The sequence below is a fragment of the Sitophilus oryzae genome, unplaced genomic scaffold (genome assembly GCF_002938485.1).
Source record: "Sitophilus oryzae breed Bouriz unplaced genomic scaffold, Soryzae_2.0 scaffold_1356_pilon_pilon, whole genome shotgun sequence".
Classification (NCBI taxonomy): domain Eukaryota; kingdom Metazoa; phylum Arthropoda; class Insecta; order Coleoptera; family Curculionidae; genus Sitophilus; species Sitophilus oryzae.
In genome coordinates this window covers 1,157,714-1,179,212 of record NW_022146011.1, presented here as the reverse complement: position 1 = coordinate 1,179,212, position 21,499 = coordinate 1,157,714, and the positions used below count along the sequence as shown (strand labels likewise).

The 21,499-nt window shown below is 32.1% G+C and overlaps 2 protein-coding genes across 3 annotated transcripts in view; both read right to left on the bottom strand.

Annotated features, from left to right (window-relative positions):
• Positions 1 to 762, bottom strand: part of LOC115875246 (xanthine dehydrogenase-like) — a 31,899-nt gene extending 31,137 nt beyond the window's left edge. Inside the window, exons 1-2 of one of the 2 annotated variants that reach the window (XM_030890666.1) lie at positions 626 to 762; positions 511 to 554 (exon numbers count right to left, since the gene is read on the bottom strand). In XM_030890666.1, the coding sequence (XP_030746526.1) occupies positions 511 to 554; positions 626 to 633 (52 nt within the window). In that variant the 5' untranslated portion in view covers positions 634 to 762. Of the gene's footprint in view, positions 1 to 510; positions 555 to 625 lie in introns of those variants that run through there. The other variant, XM_030890667.1, reaches the window with a different exon arrangement.
• Positions 763 to 2,684: 1,922 nt separating this feature from the next.
• On the bottom strand, positions 2,685 to 21,211 carry LOC115875264 (xanthine dehydrogenase-like). Its single transcript, XM_030890686.1, has 21 exons — positions 21,098 to 21,211; positions 19,859 to 19,902; positions 19,618 to 19,787; positions 19,413 to 19,537; positions 18,389 to 18,546; positions 18,057 to 18,272; positions 17,766 to 17,992; positions 17,385 to 17,487; positions 17,204 to 17,331; positions 16,848 to 17,135; positions 16,621 to 16,786; positions 16,335 to 16,567; positions 14,892 to 15,084; positions 14,655 to 14,838; positions 14,365 to 14,587; positions 11,145 to 11,301; positions 9,517 to 9,710; positions 9,279 to 9,437; positions 8,985 to 9,113; positions 8,790 to 8,920; positions 2,685 to 3,135 (listed from the first exon to the last, which is right to left on the bottom strand). The coding sequence occupies exons 1-21, from the start codon at positions 21,103 to 21,105 to the stop codon at positions 2,685 to 2,687; spliced, it is 3,687 nt and encodes a 1,228-aa protein (XP_030746546.1). The 5' UTR covers positions 21,106 to 21,211.
• Between the last annotated feature and the right edge of the window lie 288 nt (positions 21,212 to 21,499).

Genomic DNA, 21,499 nt, shown 5'->3' with positions numbered 1-21,499 from the left:
TGTACAAAAATTTGTTAAAATCGCTTCTAAAAGTATGACATTTTGCACCGAGTTTCTTGGGTGACATAACTGAGAACTGAGGAGCAATTTCTGGATATTCACACATAAATAAGGGGGTAAAATTGGTGGTAAAATTTTGTATATATTTTTTTTAAAATTAATCCTAGGGGTATGATTTTTTGTATAGAGGTTTCTTAAGTCGCGAAAGTCAGTACTTAAAAGCGATTTTTTTGGAAATTCACCTCCTAAGAGGGTGAAATAAGGGCTGAAACGGTTGTTTGTCTCAAAAATTTGTTAATTAGGTAACGTAAAATGAAAAACGTGGGTACTAAGAAACTATTTTTCAAAATATGTCCCTTCAGCATGATGAATAAAGCTTTTTTACATTTCCAAGAATAATTTTCTTTTTATCACGGTACAAAAAAGGCAAAAAATAAAACGGATTTTTTATATTAAAGGCATTAAAAATATGCCCTTAATTTCAAAAAAATAAAATATCAATCCACCTACCAGTATGTTCCTTGTGATCGACGAAAAACCTAATTTCTTTTTGTCTAAAAAACACATAAAAAAACGTTTAAAAATAACATATTTTTTTAGGAAAAACAAGAAAATGTTTGCTTACATCTCCATGATATTGGGTGGAAAACTAATTTTGTGTGTTATTTCAAACTTTGTATTCGTAATTTAACGAGATATCGTTTGAGAAAAATGCAAAAGTTTATCAAGTCGATGCTAATATCTTACTTTCCGAAAATGCTATTTCGGCGTTTATGTTATTTTTGGTCTTTGGAAAAACAAACTTGTTAGAAAAGAGATTTTACAGACAGATATACAGGGTGATTTGGCGATAGAGAAAAAAATATTTTTACATTGGTGAAACATCTAGACCCTTAAATGTTCGAATTAAAGAACATAAAGATTACTTAAAAGATTTGCCAGCATTCGTGGGACACAGGGCACAGAATAAATTTTAATAACCCTAAAATTATAATGAAAGAAGCGATAGCCTCTAAAAGAAAAATAAAAGAGGCTGTTTTAATACAATCTAATAACAATAAATGTATTGCTGATGCATCTGTAGATGTTAGTAATGTATGGCAATCGCTTCTTTGATTTTAAAGAACATAATATGAATAAATAAATAAATAAATAAATGCGTTTATTGTCAAAAATGTTTACAATTTGTAGACAAAGGTAAACTAAACAAACAAACAAACAAAAGAGAATACAAAAACATTATACAAATAACGTAAACATAACATACGTAAAAATCTATACTAATATATAAAATCCTTAAGAGACTGACATACTGATTAATCACGATCCTGCTCAAACATAACGAAGCTCAATTTTGGCATACAGGTTGATTCTAGGATGTAGAGGTTCGATAAGAAGGGATTTTTCGAAACTCGAATTCTAAGGGGGTGAAACTATCCCTCAAATATTAAAATATTTTTTATTTAAAACCGGTGAGCTTTTCGGAAAAACTCTTAAACACGTATATTTTATTTTGTTGTTTTACATATTTTAAGATTTTTTATAAATTTATACAGTATGTTTCATAAAATATGGCCATTGAGTAATCACGATTTTCTGCTTAAACTGCTTGACGTTTAAAGCTGATTTTTGGCAAACGGATTGACTGTGGGGTGTAGAGGTTCGTTAAGGAGGGGTTTCTCGAATCTCAAATTCCAAGGGGGTGAAAACGCCCCTCAGATATTACAATATTTGTTATTTAAAAAACGGTGAGTCTTTCGGGAAAACGCATGGACAAGCATAATTTATTTGGTTTTTTTACATATTTTGAAATTTTTTAAAAAATCATACAGGGTGTTCCAAAACGATTCTGCTTAAATTGCTTGACCTAAAAAGCATATTTTTGGCAAACGGATTTTTCGAAAGTCAAATTCCAACGAGACGAAACTACCCCTGAAATATTACCAAGTTATATAATCTCTCTCTCTATCTTTATTCCTACAAGAGGAATGTAGTGGTCAGGTGATGTGTGAGGTTTGTCTCCATAATTCCCTGTCTTGTGCTTCATGTACAAGCGTGTGCAGTGGCTTGTGGGTGATCTTTGATAGCTGGTCTATCCATCGGGAGGGCGAGCGGCCTCTTGGTCTTCTTTCCGGAACCTTGCCCTGTATAATGAGCTTTTCCATACAGTCAGTATCCCTCCTCATAACGTGACCGAAATATTTAAGCATACGTGACTGTATAGAAGTTGAGAGGCGTTCTGTGATGTTCAGTTCTTGGATTATAGATTCATTGGTTCGCCGGGCATTGGTTTTCGAGATATTTGGAATCGAAATGATCAATAACTGTCATCATTGACATATAAATTAAACATGTTGACTAAATAGTTATTAGACTGAAATCATAAACTTGAAATGTTTTTGTGCTAAAAGTTCAACAGAAACTGTTTTATCATCATTTTTTGCAGAAAAATTTATGATTAATTTAAAAAAATAAAAATTTCCCAAATTTATTATTTCAGTGAAATAACTATTTACTCAACGTGTTTATTTTTCGTCAATAATGACATGTATTGTCTATTTCCATTCTAAATATCTTAAGAACGGTTGCTCGTAGCGATTTTTACAAAGAGACATTTTTTACGTAAAAAGTCACAGAGATGTACATTTTTTCGCTCGGTAGTTTTATACAGGTAGGGACAAAGGTTACGCTTCAAAACAGTTATAACACATGGCTCCAGCCAAAGCTGACCTAATAGCTAGAGGCAGCGATATAGTCAAACACGTCGGAGGCTCAGCTATAGCCTTTGACTTCAACACACCCACAGGATTGTACGTGTTATTAGTAAATTTCACCCTAAAATCTGCAGGAATATCCCTAGCACCCATCACTTTATAATTCCACGTCCGGTTGTTGGTTAGTCTTCCGGTGTTTTGGTCGAAAACTAGTTCTTCAGTTGAATAGTACCCCAAGCCCATGACGAAGGCACCTTCAAGCTGTCCGATGTCTATCAGAGGGCTCATACTGCGACCTACGTCTTCTATGATGTCCACTCTGCTGATTTCCTGTTTGCCCGTGAGTATGTCGACTTCCAGTTCCAAAGCGCAGCATCCGTAGATTGGGTATTCTTGGATGTTTGGTTCTGCCGGTGAAAAACTACAATAAAAAAATATTAGTAAGTATGTATAAATGTACATTTTCTACAAAAAAAAAATCTGCGTCAAATAGAATTTTTGGTTATAATTATTAGAGACATTAATTAGATAATTAAAATAGATTTTTTCTACAAACGTCAGTAAAAATGTAATTTTTAACGCATGCTGTCAGTGCCTAAAATGTGACATTATGTCACTGATGGTAAAAGTCATTTACTTTTAGCACTGGTGCTAAAAGAAAGTCACGTGATTTACTTTTAACACTGAAGCGATAATTGAAAAAAAATAAGAAAAATCAAGTCAACATAAAATAATTATTTACTCAAATTAAATGTACAATTAGTGAAATTACAATTTGAATAAGTTATTCCATGGCCAATTTCATTTATAGCTGTAGTACAAGTAGAAGTTATCTCTAACGTGAATCTTGTACCAAGATTAGATGCAATGGTAGTATCCGCTGAGGTTCTGGATAAAATTTGACCTGCAATACTCATTTTATTTTGTAAAGAGTCTTCTATATAACCCTCCTTTACGGTACTGAACTTCCATCCACCGTGTCGCTTAATTGTATTAAGATTAGCCCCAGAATCTGCCAGCAAACTAGCAGAGGATCTTCGGAAGCAATGTCCAGTATAAAGATGAGAATCGGGCAAATTTAGAAATTTAGCAATATTGGCAGGCGTCTTACCAAATGTGTTGATTCCAACTGGAGTCGTGACACATTTATTTATTCTTAATATATTTTATAAATACTCTTGAATGGTTAATGGTCGCTGGACGGAGAGCTATGTACTTTTTGTAATAATTCAAATATAATGTATCAGTAATAACAAATGTTCGTTCCACATGAGTTTTTGTATCTGGAATATGTACGATTAATGAAGTTCCTATATCCTCGATATTATTCAATGGCAAGTTGCATAGTATATAATATATTTCTTCACGACGGCAGGCTCCAAATATGCCGAAAATTATAATAAGGTATATAATATTATACTAAGGCCATAAGGTATATTTCATCCGAGGCCTCTGCAAGAAATTTGTCGATTCTCTGGTCAATATTTTCGACTTCTTTGGACGATATCCCACACCTTTTCGCTTAAAAGTAAGTAAGAATAATTTGACCAAAGCGTTGACGATTTCCATATTTTGGACTTTTCTTCGAAGTATGCCGAAAGTACTTTTCACTGAACTTGCCAGTGCCACTATACTCTGTTTTTTTTCTCAGGTAAGATTTCGACAGACGATGACAGAAGAAAAGCAGATGACGTCCCATACCAATCTATTTATTTTACTAAAAAAAGTTTCTAATAATTTTTAAGTTAACTATGGATGGGTTTAAATATAAATCAGTCATACGTCGTCTCTTGTTGTTCTTAACCAGTTTTATTGGTTTATTTAAAAATTGACAGATCGTATTTCAATTTTATTGGTTTGACAGAACGATGAACGACAAACCTTTGAATAAGAAGACTAAGGAAGGAGCATAATGCTATCCATGTATTCATGCATGGTGGGCGGAAAAGCCACCATAAAAGCTCTCTAGGGTGGGGATCCTTGACAGTTCTGTTTGACGATTCATTTGACACATTTGAATTTGATTTGAAATTTTGTGGATTTGTCAGTCTTTACGGAGCTTATTTTATGTTATTTATTATTTATTCTACTACTGATAGTTGTATAAAGGTAGTAAATCTAGATGGAAATTGTGGCAGAACTTAAATTAACAGTGACACTATCGTGATTTATCGAAAAGACTCTAAAATAGTTGGTTGTGTAGCGTGCGGTAGATCTCGGCAAAAATTGAGTGAAATAATGGAACAACTTTTCGCTAGTAAGTGACTATATAATATACATACGTAGTAAACCGATCATTTATGAAATTCAATTTAAATTAACTAAATTATATATTTTTCTTTGCATTTTAGCTTTTATTTATTACTTGTCAGAGATTAGATGTCAAAGAATTTAGATACGTTAATTTGACTTACCTGCTTCAGTAGCGTATCGGATGTTTGTGTTAATAAATACTTATTATAACTTATCTATTTTTATTAGAATTATATATTTTTATAACAATTTTAATAACTACCAACATTTATTCACAACGTAAAATAAAACAACAAATTATTGAGTCTACCCCACGTCTACCCTACATCATAGTTTTACATTTTTTAAATAAAATTAGAACGACACTGATAAACCGGAATTTAAGTCGGCCATATTTGAGGCCCATCGCGGTGTACCTAAGATTTTTGATATGCTCCTTCCTTAGTCTTCTTATTCAAAGCGACAAACGGACGCCGATGCGTATGAACTCGCCTTTAGATTTTTGACGCTTGTCAAAGTCTTGTCAAAGTATAGGTTATAATTTTGTGTCAACTTTTGTCAAATACCCGGCGTTTTGGAAGATGATGCATTTTGATTCGTGTTATTACGTGTGTTTTGTGACTTTTGAAGTCAAGTGGAGGAAAAATGAAGTTACCATCAATAAAGTTCGTATACCATCTCGTCGTAGATAAGTGCATCTCGAATATGGTAGGAGGACCATACTCTAAACACATACTAAAAACTGGAGTAGCTGTAAAATATCGACATCACATGATAGGTAAATAATGGATTTTAGTACTGCAGAAAAATAATGTCAAAAGGTATTGGTTTAAAAAAAATTAAGATTAAAGTTAATTAATCAACCTTGAAGGTATAAAATTTGGTAAGTGTAATTATTAATGAAATAGTATGTTTTATTTATGTTGTTTTATTTATTCCTGTGGAATATTAAAAATATGTATTTGTACATAAGTTATATTGATAAATATAATCATAAATGCGGGAAGTTTCATAAAGCTTGAAAGTCAGAAATAGTTCTTTTTTATATTTTTTTGGTATGTGGTGTCTTGTTTGTTTTGTATTACATACCGTTTTTTATTAACATACACATACCGTTTTTTTATTAAATAAAATAACTCGATTACATTTTTTCAGTTTTATACAGCTTTTTTCACAATATTTTGAAGTAATCACTTGTCAGTCAAATTTTAAATATATTAATTTTCTGCTATGCGACGCGTTCCAGTTGTACCAACTTATTTCTTTGTAAAATAAAATAAACTATTTTGAAATTTAAATGACAGACACATCTATCACTGTCAAGAATCTTCTCGTTGGAGAGACTTATAACATTTTTTAGGTCACACCATCTCAAAATCGATTATATGAAAACTCGTACTGATCCTTGGACTTGCTGGGCAATAAATCAAAAGTAATTCTATTAGCCGCTTCTTCAATTTCTGCTTGGAAACACTCAGTTTCTTCACTTTCCATCATTTTACAAGAGTTGAGGCACAAATTTGACATTAGTTGACAACAAATTATCGAATGTTTGGAATCTTTCAATTACCCTAGCAACCATAAACTTCATAATTAATTTGATTTCTTCTTCTTCTTTCTTCTCAAACTCTCCTTTTCAGGAGAGAGTTGCGTTGCCTAGGCTGCTAGGACCATTCTGGAAAAGTAATTTTCTGCTTTTTTTTCTTTTTTCTTTTTTTTTGGGTGGTCACGTTTTATGTACTTTCACCGATTTATCTTTCTTAACGACTAACAATTATTGAGGCTATTAAACAGGTTGCTTTAAGCTCTGCAACTATTCAGTTATGCATGCATTCTACGATTGAACCCAATAATTACTGTGCATTTCAAGAAAATGTGATTATGACATTTCCAATTTAGGGCTAGGTTTTTTTTCTTGATTATAAAATTAATGTTAGGCTTGTTATTAGTAAATATTTAGAGTTTTAAATTACTAACATTCAAAAACAAAGCGATTTGTTTTATGTGTTCTGTCTTGTTGAATTTAAAAAGGATGTCATGCAGGGAAATCGGTTTTTGCTCTATCTCATTGTCGAAATAGGAATATAAGATTTTTTGGTTATTATAATTATGTGGACAAGCAATTATCAAATGAAAGGCATCAGCAACCTCTCCACACTGACACAAATTATCTCTATTAATTCTGATTTTATAGAGATGTGACGGGGATAAGCAATGGTTTGATCTGAGTCGATACATGGTGGTTATTTGTTGCTTTGTCAAGGATTTATATAGTTTGAACCATAGACAAACTAACAAAAGCAAGACTTTTCAAAGGATTGAGGAAGTCGAATTATTGTTTTTGCGCTGGCCAGTTGAGTCAGAAATCATCGCGCAGTCGCACTCGTCAAACCTAACCTAAATAAAACGAAAAACGTTTTTGCCTTGAACCATCCTTGAACGAACTGTTGAATTCCTGATTTTGCGTTTTGTTTGCTTATTACTATTATTTTATAGCGTACAAAACGAAAACAAATAATGTAATACATTTTACACTTATGAAGAGCATAATAATTACTGTGATTATACATATTATTGTGATTACATCGCTAACGTACACAAAACGAAGGTCCTACAAATTGACTGTAAGTTATAAGAATCTTTATCTTTTAAATCTCTTTATGATTTGAATTTTCGTGCTTTATATTTTATAATAGACTCTAAATGTTAATATTTTTTAAATTCTTGTGAAAATGTGAAGTTTATGTTTTTGTTTTATATTTGAAAAAGTTGTATATTTTTAAGATGTTTCTTGTTGTTCCTATTATTAATATTATAATATACATAATTATTTTTTGTACCTTTTGAAGAATAATGCTTTTATTTCGTTTACCATAACTGTTGTTTTTTTATCATCTTTTTTGTTATTTTAATAAGAGGAATACGTTTTCGTTTATTTAACTTTTGTTTTTATATCTGTTATGTCCAGAAATTATTGTTTATTTTACCGATGGAAATAAATTTATTTGATTTTAATAAACGCATTTTAATTAAACATCCTTGTCTAAAAGGCTACTACAAAATACACAATCCATAAGTAAACCGTCCTCGTCTAAAAGGCCAGTTGACGCAAGCGCGGTAATAAACTCTTATCAAACTTGTTACCGTTTTGCAGTACAGCGTTGACGCGTCTTGCTTTTGTTAGTTTGTCTATGGTTTGAACCATGGTGTCCTGTATGGCTGCTGAACTGTAGTGCAATATTCTTTCCCTTTCGTTCTACCAATCGCTACAAATCTTTCTTTCCATTTATTATATATGAATTCTTTCATTTTTGGTATAAAGGTTTTATAATCTGCTTTGGGTGTTAGTGTGGGAGGTAAGAGCCGCCCAGCGTTGGCCAACTTGTCTGCTTTCTCATTTCCATAAATGTTGTATGACTTGGTATCCATGCTAATTGTACGTCCCTTTTGTTTATTAATTTCCTTCTTGTGACCAGTGTTAATTCGTCCGTTTCAGCGTCTATTCCAGTTTTGCTTATCTTCTTTAGGGCACTTGATGAATAAGAGAATATAACTGTCTTGGCGATGTCATATTGTTCTATTTTAAGTAGGGCAATGTATATAGCATAAACTTCTGTAGACATTTTTAAATTTTTCCTGTCTTTAATAATTAAAAAAATCCACTTGATGCAGACTTTTTGAGGACCCTGTATACACTGTATGTCTCTACGTATAGTGTGTGTCTCCTAGTAAAATTTTCGTAATGATCAGGAAAAAAATACGTCCACAAAAAAAACAGAAAATTTAGGACCATATTAATAATAATGTATTGAAACATCTTACAATCCATTTGAGCTGAGATTCACATTGGCTGTATAACAAAGTTGTATCAGTTGTTCCCATGTTGCCGTAGGGTTTTTATCTCTTATTGGTTTGATTCTATCCAACAACACATCACATGCTCTCAATAGAGCCTAAAATATAAATAAAATAACAAAAAAATACCGTTAAAAAGTACAATAATCAATGTATACATACATAAACCACAGCTTCCGAAGTTAAACTACCACCAGACATAAAAGAGTTAGGAGCGGCAACGTTGTAACTTGGTTTAACAGAAACTTTCTCTATGGGGATGTTAAACTTGTAAGCGCACACTTGGACTACCTAAAACAATTTTTTTATACAGGAGGTTTCAGTAAAAATGTCAGATATTTTCCAAGATGATTTTTGAAGTATCTTTAAGGTAAAGAACCCTTTGAAATTATCAATCTATCAACATTTCGGTCTTATGATGTATGGGTAGTGAAACAAGAATCTTGTTGGTACTACCTTTGTGTTAATTCCTTGTCCCATCTCTATACCACCGTGGGACACTGCTACACCACCATCCAAATGATAGATAGAAACTAGCGTTGTAAAAGTTCCCAGTACTTCCAGGATATATTTCATTGGTACGACACTCAATGCTTTTTTCTTCCACCTATTAGCCTAAAAGAATTTATAATTAATAGCAAAAAATATACCAGACATTCCGCTTTAATACAACACACTGTATATAAGAACTTACTTCATTATAAGCGGCAATGGCTTTCTTCCTATTAGCAATATCATCCGTTGTCTCCATTTCTGTCAAAATTTCCACCATTATTGGATTATTTGTTCTGTCTAAGTTCTGTTTTCGGACATCTAATGGATCTAAGTTCAATGTTAGGGCAATATGGTCCATGATGGTTTCTATGCATGCCAATCCTTCTAAGCTTCCTAAATGTTTAACCGAATATAACTTACATTTTATTTTTAAAAAAATATATATACAGGGTGTCACATAAATAAGTGCAAGAATTTTTAATCGGTAGTTTAGTTACTAACCAACCCAGAGGAACTAAGTCTCTTTAAGTTTTCGTAGAAAATTTATTTTCTTATAATTTAGACCTCATTTATCAAGATACCCATGGAATATTGACATTTCAGATTTTTTTTAAGCAACAAATGTACGAAATGTACAGTTCGTCTGTCCGTTCTGTAGCTACGGGGTATCCGTGAGAGGGGAAACGATATTCTCTCCATGTTTTTCGTAAAAAATTAGACGACGCGTCTCATCAATAAAAATTCGACAAATTCGCATGTAGCCAATAAAATGAGTGGGCGGAGCGATTTGCGGTGACGTACTCGTCAAGTCGACGTATAAAATATATTGCTGTTTATTTAAATGTTTTTTGTCCGCATTCCTTTCATAGACACAGATCCAGCAGATGTACAGTACGTCAAAAAATTAAATAAAAATTATATTGAAATAAATAAGTGTTACTTTTTACTACACTGTATAATACACATACAAAATTCAGTTTTTAGTATTTGGACCAGACATTATTAATCAACGCAAACAGTCAATTAATGTAGTTTGAATATTGGGATCATATTAATTGGTCCTCTTTAGCAAATAATATTTAAACAGTTTTATTATTTTTTAATGAAATTAGTGAACTATGTCGACAATATTAGTATCTGTACTCTTTGAAAATTTATTACATCTTTAAAAATAATCTAAAATGTCAATATTCCATGGGTATTGATAAATGAGGTCTAAATTAGAAGAAAATGCATTTTCTACGAAAAGTTGAAGAGATAGGTAAAAAATGGTATAATACAATTTGATAGACAATTAAATTGTGCATCTGATTCTCGTAATATACAGGGTGTTCCATTTAAATTAAACAAGTTATTGCCGTTTAAAGTTAGTAATTATTTAAAATAAATTTTTAGACACCCTGTATAAGGTAGTATAATTTTTATTACTGGGACACAAAATTTAGTAAATGAAGCATTAAAATAATTTTAATATAACAATTATTGTTACTGTATTTTAATAAAAACGTAAATATTTCAAAAACGCTAAGATTAAAATGCGGTAAACCTTAATCAAATTTACATTTATTTTAATCGTAGAAACTAAAAATGTAATAACATACAGGGTGTTCAATTTAAAAAAATACAACTTTGATATTTTTTATTTATTTGGGACACTCTGTATCTTGTAAAAATATTTTTAAATTGTAGCTCTAATCCAAAACTTACAATTTGTAAAAATCTAATCGTTCTACTACAAGACTCCCTGTTGTATGTGGTGAATAACCTGTATAAAGGGAACTCATCAAAATACTTTCACTTATTTATGATACAGCCTGTATAGTATACCTGGTGCTCTGGCATAACAGAAAGCCGAATTGTCCGTTGTAACAGTGTAAGTGTCAAATTTCCACGTGTCAACTAAGTAGCAATTCTGAAATTGGGCAATGATATTGCTATCGACAGACTCGTTACCTCCTACTCCAAAATCACTGTAAAGATTGACCTAGAACGTGTTTTTTTTTTAAATTTTAAATTACGTCCATACAGTATACCATAGTATACATTAGTCCATACAGTACCATAGTATAAGGAAACTAGTAGCTTTGCTCCTTGTTAAATCTTTTGTTCTTTTTCTGCCACTTTATATGACCTTGTTCTCGCGTCCCGTGACCACTGACGTAGCTGTATAGTCGTGGTCTATAATTAGGCAAAGTATAGTCGCGACACTCGCCATAGTTTCACAGATACGTATTTAGGAAAACATGAGTTCACAATAAAATAAAATAAGAAAAAATTGATCATCGAGTAAAAATTTGCTTGAAAACAGAATATTTTCACATTTGGTGTAAGTAACAATTCTTCTGTATCTGAAAATCTTCTGATGGGAAGAAATGCGGAAAAAATATATTGTAACGTTTTTAGTTCGTTACATGTCTTTTTTATATATAATATATGATGTCTGGCGTATCATCACCGGATTCCCTATCTTTCCGGCCGGATAATTTATTTGACGAATTTTTACGTTCTCTAGTCCACAACCCTGTTATCGTTTGACACAACCCTGTTATCGCTCTGTGGAGGCGCTGTCAACATCGCTTCTGTCAACTCTCTGTGCTGTCGACTGACTTTTTGCTTTTAGCGTGCTTTTAGCGCTCTGTAGCCTAACCTAACCATCCCGGCTTTTAGAAATGGTGATTATTTAAATCTTGCTGTATAATCTGAATCAGCTGCTATTTCAAAGCAACAGGTAAAGATGAAATATTATCCTTTTAGATTCGATATTATTACTGCATATTTTTAGGCTAGAGTTTGGATGTCCCAACCTAACTTGTATTTGTATTTTGCTGGCACGTTGGCGTCCCTTTTCTTTTTGTCCTCAGAATGTCACATGGAAGAAAGGACATGTTCTTTATTATTTAGTGAGCCCTCGGAAGTAATTCGAGGTAGGTTCATTTTGTTTATTAGACCTTGTTTGATTTTAAACAAGAGTTTCGTATTTTTAGGGTCCAAGGTACGGACCATTTACAAGGTACGGGCATTATCCAAGGTCCTAGTAGTATCCAAGGTACGGACTATTTCCAAGGTTATAGTCCTAAGTTATGGTCCAAGGTACGGGTAGTGTTCCCTTGTACCATTATCCTATGTACGGATGTCCTGTGAACGAGTGTCCCCAGTAGGAATGATTTTTCTTGCATATAAAGTGCCCCAGCGTGGATGTAGCTTGAGCCCCATGCTGCTTCGTTCCCATCCATAAGCTAGTTAGTAATTACGGCTGTTCCAATTCATGGTGTCCTCATTCTGGCCCCTTTTGTTGTATTGGATGGCCGAGTACAGAGATGCGAGCCCCAACTCACGCTGTTACTGTTTGAAGCAAGATTACATAAAGAACAGTTAAGTTTAGATTTAAGTTTTAGCTTACATTTAACATTTAACACATTTTCAGTCTTAACTTAACGTACATTTTAAACGATATCGTACAGACTATATTTAGTGGTTAGATTATTAAAAACATTTATGTCGATTTAGTAGTTACAATATGATTTAGATTTTAGGTTTCATTACATTACGCCTTGTAATAGTATTACTTTTTTATAGATTATATCTATTATTGCACTAACATCATATAAAATATATCAAATTAATTAAAGTAATGCTACATTTCATAATTCTCTTAAACGTTACATGTCTTGTATTTTATCATAGTTTTTTTCATAGATATTTAGTACAATTCTTAGCACCACTTTCGTTGGCATATAACCACTATAATAATAATTATTAAAATTGTACAATGCTATTTACCATCACAGTCCATCATGAATAAATATAGTCATTAGTTTTAAGTAATATACAACTGTGTTTTCTTTCTCTGTACATGCCTGGCGCCCAATATCTGTATTTTTTTGTTTATTGTTATTGATTAGTTTTCTCTCTAGTGAAATACCTTACCCACGACTGCTCTCCGATGAAAAGCTGCCGTTCGCAGTGGTAATGTTTAAAAAAAACGCTACAATATAATGACATATTTTTATATTATTATCTATTTCAAAGATTTTCTACAACTTTTTTTTTAATTTAAAACAAGTTTAATATTAACATTAATGTGTTTGTTTTGTAGTAATATATTGGTTAGGTGATTTTCATTGGATAACTAATACTTTGAACAACACATTGTACTAAATAATAAAATAACATATTTAAACTTCAATAATTGCTAATAAACATTTACAGATATTTCAAAAGAGAAAAGAAGCTAGGGCAATGAGAAATAGCATAACTACTTTCTCACGTAATAAAAGAATAATTGTTTAGTTATTATTAGCGAGTCCCGAAGGTACCGAAAGAACCGGGAATTAAGAATTTCCGGTTCTGAACCCTAGTTACCATATTATCAAGAAATTATATTTTTTAACTAAAAACTAAAAAAAATTCCAGATTTTTTTTCAAAAAAAATTGCGCAGGAAAGTCTGACTTCTAGGGCCAAAATATACTACCCCTAAAAATATTTGCACTTATTTAAGACTCGCCCTGTATAGGGCGATTCACGGTATGGTACGTGATAGCGTTTCCGGAACCGGAGCTGTATTTCGAAACCGGTAATTTCGGTACCATGCCTCTAAGGAACCGGGATTTCCAGTTTTTTTCTCGGTACTAGCAAATTTTTGTTCAATGATGGTGCAGTTCGTTAAACAGCAAGCAAGGGATGGTTGTCAAAAGTAAAATCGATAAAAAATTGAGGTTTAAATGAAAATAATATCAAATTATTCAGTCATGAGAAAATTAACCTGAACGCAAATATGATCACAAATGACTCTCAAAAAAAAACTTAAAGCACAATTTTTTGAATTACTACTACAACCAATAGCAACACACAGGCGCTCATTTTTTGTCAATCCGTCTCTGTGCTGGGACGCAGCGCTCGAACCCGCAGTTCGACGGACGGAACTCAACTGAAACGCCTTGCAATCTGCCGATATTCGACAGATTGTAAAAACTGGCAGAAAATATTTGGGAGAGTGCAACTACTCTTTTCCTTCTACTATGGTGGTACCATATGCTAGTTACGTACGTCTAAATACTGGATTTTTCCTGAAGCGTTAACGCCAACCTCGTATCTACATAAGCAAGGGAATCTTTTGCCAATAATATCCATATTTTCATGAAACTGCATCCATATGCTCACTGGTCTGTTCAGTTTTTGAGCTGCCAGGGCTGCTGCTCCGGTTATAAAAGCGTTACGACTTAGTTTTGAGCCAAATCCCCCACCAAGGCGTCTCACAAACATGTTTATTCTATGAAATAAGTAAATATTTACTTTTGAAGTACCGCAAAGTAATTAAGAGCAAAAATATCCCTTACCTTTGCGATGGTACGTTAAGAATTTGCGACACAGCACCTTGGAGATGATCCATCCATTGAGTTCCTGGGAATATATTCAAACCATCTTCTGTAGGTACCACCAGACAGTTTTGTGTCTCCATATGAAAGTGGTACTGACCTTCAATGTATGTTTCTCCTTTGATAACTGTTTTTATATCGTTTCCTGTAAATGTTTGGACGATTAGACAAAGTTACGACACTTTTATGTCTTCTTGCCTTTATTTTTACGAATAAAAGATGTTTGATGGGTTACCCTGTCCATTTTTCCCTGATTCAAGACATCGCGGACATTTAGTAATGGTTTGGTATTGGACGGTGACGTAGAAACCTTTACAAAGGGTGCCGCAGCTACTGCGGCATCATGGGTTGAAGCAACCAGTATACCAACAGGTTGAGAGTAATATTTTACCTAAAAAATAATAATTAAACACACTAAATCGTTATTAGATTCAGGTATATTAAACTCAAGTATCAAAATTAAGGTCTAAGTCACTCAAGTCTATTTTAACTGATGAACTCAAGTATGTCAAACACAAGTAAATTTTAAGAGACCAAACCAAACTGGCTTAAACTCAAGTATAGCATATTACATTTTAACTGGTTTGAACTCAAGTATATTAAACTCAAATATACTGAACTCAAGTATATCATACACAAGTCCATTGTAATTGCTATGAACTCTAGTATACTAAACTAAGGTATATTATAGTCAAGTCTATTTAACTGTTTTGAACTTAAGTATAGTAATATCAAGTATAATAAACTTAAAAAAATTATTGTACTAAAGTATAATATACTTTAGTCTTTTTAACTGTCTTGATCTTAAGTATATTAAACTCAAAGCACTGCATACTGAAGTATATTTTAACTGTTTCGAATATTCAAAATCTATTGTAACAATACAAATAATCATCTCAAATCTATTTAAACGGCTGTGAACTCAAGTATATCAAACTCAAGTCAATTTTAGGACCTTTGAAGTCTAGTATATTGTACCAGAGTATAATAAATTCGTCTATTTTAACTGTCTTAAACTCAAGTACCTTAAACTCAAGTATAGCATATTATATTTTAACTGGTTTGAACTCAAGTATGTCATACACGAGTCCATTGTAATTGCTTTGAACTCTAGTATACTAAACTAAGGTATATTACACTCAAGTCTATTTGACTGTCTTGAACTTAAATATAGTAATATCAAGTATAATAAATTTAAGCATATTAAACTAAAGTTTATTATACTAAAGTATAATATACTCTAGTCTTTTTTAGTGTCTTGATCTTAAGTATATGAAACTCAAAGCACAGCATACTGAAGTATATTTTAAATCTATTTTAACAATACAAATAATAAACTCAAACGGCTGTGAACTCAAGTATATTTAACTCAAGTATATCGAACTCAAGTCTTTTTAACAGCCATGAACTCTAGTATAATGAACTAAGTTATATTATACCCTAGTCTATATTTAAGTGTCTTGAACTCAAGTATCAAGCAAAATCAAGTACTTTAAACTCAAGTATAATTTTCTAGTAGGTATTATATAATTTTAAGAACCTTTCCATTGCAGAATAGTTCTTGAACTCAAGTATCAAGCAAAATCAAGTATTTTAAACTCAAGTATAATTTTCTAGTAGGTATTATATAATTTTAAGAACCTTTCCATTGCAGAATAGTTCTTCCACTACTGACATAGACAGACTAGCGACTGCGATATTGTTGACACCAGGAATATCGTTGGCAGAGAAGAATCCAACGACATCTGGACGTGCTAGGGCTGCACTAGCATCGACACCTGTCAAAGTTGATCCTGCGACGGCTCTGGCTTGTATTAAGATACCATGTAACTGATTTGGAAGGTTGGGAATGTCCAGGATGTATTTTGCTTGACCTATAAAGTATATTGTGGTGAAGTTTTTTTGTAAAACGAAGAAAAAGCTTTACCAGAAGTCTGAGCTAGTGCTTCAAGCTTGATTATCGGTTGAGTCAGAGGAAATTTGTCCTTTTCACTATAGATTTGTTGGGTACCGTTTGAAACTGGCCTAAACAACAAGGAACCGCCGCTTCGGTACTTTGGACGGGCTATATCCTTGGCTAGAGCTAATACGCACTTAAAATGTATAAAACCATCATTTATTTCATTCGTTATGGTAAATAATAGATTTTAAAACCTTGTAAAACAGATTTTTGGCGAGTTTCTTTCTGAATTCTGGTCTGGGATCTGGCAAAACCCAATCCGGTACAAGTTCCAGGTCCAGAGCTTTTAGTACAGCTTGTATAGTACTATTATCGAAAAGATTCTTGCTTTTTAGCACCATTTCGGCGTTTTTGGCGTGTATAAAACTGGGGTTGATTCCACCGTAGATTATTCTTGCTGATTGAACTTTGTTCGCTGTGTCAAGTTTGAACAAGAATCCTGCATTGACCATAGCGTGAGCATTTTGAGCTCTTGGCATAATCTACAAGTTTAATCAAGAATTATACGAAAAAAACATATAGTCAAAAATACGAGAAAAAAATTAATTACCTTGTAACTTGTGTATGAATAAGTCGAGTCAAAAGCATCCAAAACTATTTGTTTAATCACTTTCTTGTTCATATTGACTTTGAGGAAATCTTGTGGAGATACCATCTCAATATTGTTTTCCAAATCAACTAAAATAGATAGGTACTTTAAAAAAATGCTTTTCTTTAAAACATGTTTTTACCTATAACAAGCGTAGCATTCACTGTTTCCAGAATGAGAAATACATCTGAGGGAAATTCTTGATGTTGGTGTTTAATCATTAGATTTCCTGCTATAGTCCCTATCTAGAAATATTCACACTTTTTATGTTAGTAGTTAATTAGTGAGTGAGTATAAAATTCCAGTGAAAATAAATAGTACAGCATATTAAGTACATTAGACTCAAGCATATAGTAGACTTAAGTATATTAGAGTCAAGTATGCCAGACTCAAGTATGTTAGATTCAAGTATGTTATACTCAAGTATGTTAGACTCAAGTATGTTAGACTCAAGTATGTTATACTCAAGTATGTTATATGTATGTTATATGTATGCATTATATAATCAAAGACCTATATTTACATTTCTAACTGGTACATGAGCCACCAAGTCCAGATGGTCAGCCATTTTGGTCAGATAAGAAAACTGAGTTTGGGCTTTACCAGTTTCGTAGAATTTCTCCATAATGTATGACAGAGAACATGTTCCCCCTAATGTCACACTATCAGCAGTTGCTGTAAAAGTTGTTAATTCAGCAACGTTGTTTATATCGATGTAAACATCAGGCTGAGATGTTGGCCAGTAGACACCTGTAGATATTCAAAATAGATAAAAAATAAAAGAGTTAATAGTTTTTGTTGGGTAGTTATTCACCTCTTGCAGTATTTCCAGCGACTAGCTGATACGTTTTATTGCCCACAGTTTTTAAGACGTTTAGCAAATCCTGAAGATGGTAGACCTTCATCCATTTGGATTCACCTGCTTCAAAATATACCGGTCTTTGAGAACATGGTCTTGCACAGTCATTAGCACAGTTTGATTTTCTACATGGTTTAATATCTTCCAAGTCATCTAGCTCAATTTTTTTGTCTAAAATATATACAGGGTGTTTTTTACATATCAACATACAAAAGTAACTCATTATATCAAAAATTCAAGTTTTTACCAAAACTTCATATCTAAAAGTTTTGTTATTCTTTGATTACCTGCATCAGAAGCAAAAGTTTTGAAGGCCGTCAAAATGGGACGATACCCTGTACATCTGCACAAGTTTCCACCAAAGGCTTTTTCAATTTGTTCTTTGGTTTGCTTTCCTGATTGGTTCAGAGCATACATGTTCATTACCATACCAGATGAACAAAAGCTAGGAATAAAAATGCCGTATAGTAAAAAATAGAAGAGTTCAAAATAGAGGAAGCTATGAAGGAACATGCCTACTAGAAGTATTAGTTCTAATGGCATGTTGTGTTTTGCCCATGTTTCGCCTAACGAACAAAAAAATGCATAACGTTTCGGAATGTTTATCTCTTTCCGTCGTCGGAAGCGAAAAAAATACAAAGAATGAAGGAAAAAACTATTTAAAATGTTTAAATTCAACTATTCGAGAACATTTTAGTTTTTTTAAACAGATACGTCTACAAAAACCGTTGACGTTCTGTTAAAATGACATTATATCAAGTTAAACTTCAAAATTAACAATTACTACCTGATAACAATTACTCAATAAGGTAAAACCAAAAAGCCCCAAACTTTCTGTATGATTATTTTTAATTTTTACGTATTGTTATATATGGTGGATAGTCGTTTTTTTAATGTATTTTTTATGTGGTATATATCTCTGTTTAGTGAAATGTCGTCTGTACATATTATTTTTGCCCTATCATATAAACTTTTTATAACACCTTTTTTTACACTTATACTGTGATTAGATGTGAAATTTAAGTATCTATCTGTGTTTGTGGGTTTTCTGTAAACATCTAAAATTAGTTTATTTTGAAACTTTGACACTAAAACATCAAGAAATGGCAAACGATTACCTCTATCTACTTCTAAAGTAAACTTTATGGTAGATTCGCGAGAATTTATAACTTCTGACAAGCAGTACGTGTCCGTTTAGGTTCAACGCCAGAAGTGTTTACAAAAAATAACTATTTTATTTTGTAGATTTTCTTGTAGTGCAGTGGCGAAATACCCATAAAGGATTTTTTTGGATAAAAATTATAGTCTTACCCACACTGAGATCCGTTGTTATCTGCTAAAGCTCTTTGAATTTTGTGATATCCGGTTAATGGGCCACCTATTCCTTCGTTACTCAGTATTTTCCAACCGTGACAAGAGAATATCGAAACTAGACACTAGAAAAAATAAATAAAAATATTTCCATCATGTAACGATCTGTTATTGTTTAATTATTTTCAAGAATAAAATGGCTTACAGAATTAATTGATAAGGTTCTTTTCATTCCATTATTATCAAGCATTTCTGCTGCAACTATACATGTGCCACAACCACCCTCTAGGCACATTTTTTTAGTGCCTGTTAGATGCATCCTGTCTCTTAAATAAGTATTTAGGGTCATATCTGAAGCTACATCACTAGTTTTAACTAAAAAAATGAAAAAGAAATGTTTTTTTTAGCGAATAAAACTTTTTTATTTTGTTAGTATATTGTTTTACCTGCATGTTCTTTGTCACCAACATGAAATCGTATCTCTGATTCTCTAGAACATATAATAATAATAAATAACGGTTTATTGTACAAAAAGCCAAAATAGCTTCATCGACAAAGCATTTACGAAACAAACAAAAGCACAAAAAATATACAAATAATAAAAAATATCATACAATACAAATCAAACAATTTACATACAACATTAAAATTACAAATAGAACATACATAAAATATTAAATACTAGACTTTTAACCAGTGTGTGAGATGATCAAAATTTTAAGATTCAACATTGTTCATGATTGAACATCAACAAAAAGTCGTTTACCGCATATAGGGTTCTCTCCAGTAAGTATGATTTCAGAGCTTTGCGAAATGCGGGAAAGAATGAAAGCGACTTGATATTCAAAGGCAGATGATTGTACATTTTTTTTGGATTGTACGGTATTGAGCCTTATTTAACTAGTTCTGAGCTCGGGGTTGGCAGATAAAGATCGTGCTCCGCATTCCTAAGTGGATAGTTGTAAGATGGCCTTTCGGGAATAGCAGATATGTGCTTGCGGATTAAGCAAACGGATTCAAAAATGAATAAAGAAGGAAGAGTCAGTATTTTTAAATTTTTAAAGAAATTCTGGCAGTGAGTTCTACTGTTCAATCCCAATAAATATCGAACTGCACTTTTGAAGTTTGAAAATACGATCAAATTTTGTTGCGCAGCAATAAGTACCCAGAATGGAAGGGCATAACGAAGATGTGACTCAAAAAGGGCATAATAGGCTACTCTAGAGGTTGATAAGTTAAGTTCCCCAGAAACTGATCTTAGCGCAAAACAGGCAGCGCTTAGTTTCTTTGATAAAGCTTCGATGTGCAACTCCCATTTTAACGAGTTGTCTAGAACAAGTCCTAAGAATTTCACAGAGTCCACGGGGACGCCAATAGTGGTGTTATTAAGTACAAAAGGTTGTATAATATTTTTATAGGTGGCACATAGATGAAATAATAAAAATATTTATATTTTATTTTAAATCAATTAGTAGTAGGAAAATTACTTTTTTATGTGGCAAAACTAAGATTAATATTAAGAATAACCCTTCTTTAGTTGAATTGTTTTAAAATGTTACAGAAAATATGTTAAATAAAGCGAAAACATTTTTATAAATTATAGAAAAAATAAATAAAAATAAGAAATTAGCCCTAAATAAGTCTCTACAATAAAAATAAACATAAATAAATACTATTATACTTACAGCTTCATGACTTTCTTCTAATGCAAACAAACAACAATTGCTTTGTGATTCAAACACAAAAATAACTGTTACTTCTTCACAGATATCACGGTTCATATGAAATGGACACTATAATACGATATAATGGACAAAAAAAAATGATTAATTACTGTTATTAAGATAAATGAAAAAATTCCATATCTTTAATGATTTTGTTTATAAAATGCATATAAAGTTTTATAATAATTCATTGCATTAATGATAAGCAAATTTAACTTTCTGCAGTGTTTTTTTTTATTAAATATTAGAAATTACCCAATTTGCTAGAGATATTTAAAATAAATTTTAAGGCGCATTTTTATATTACAGGTGGCGTACCCTGGTGAATATCCATTGAACTAACAACTAACTAACCAAGAAAAA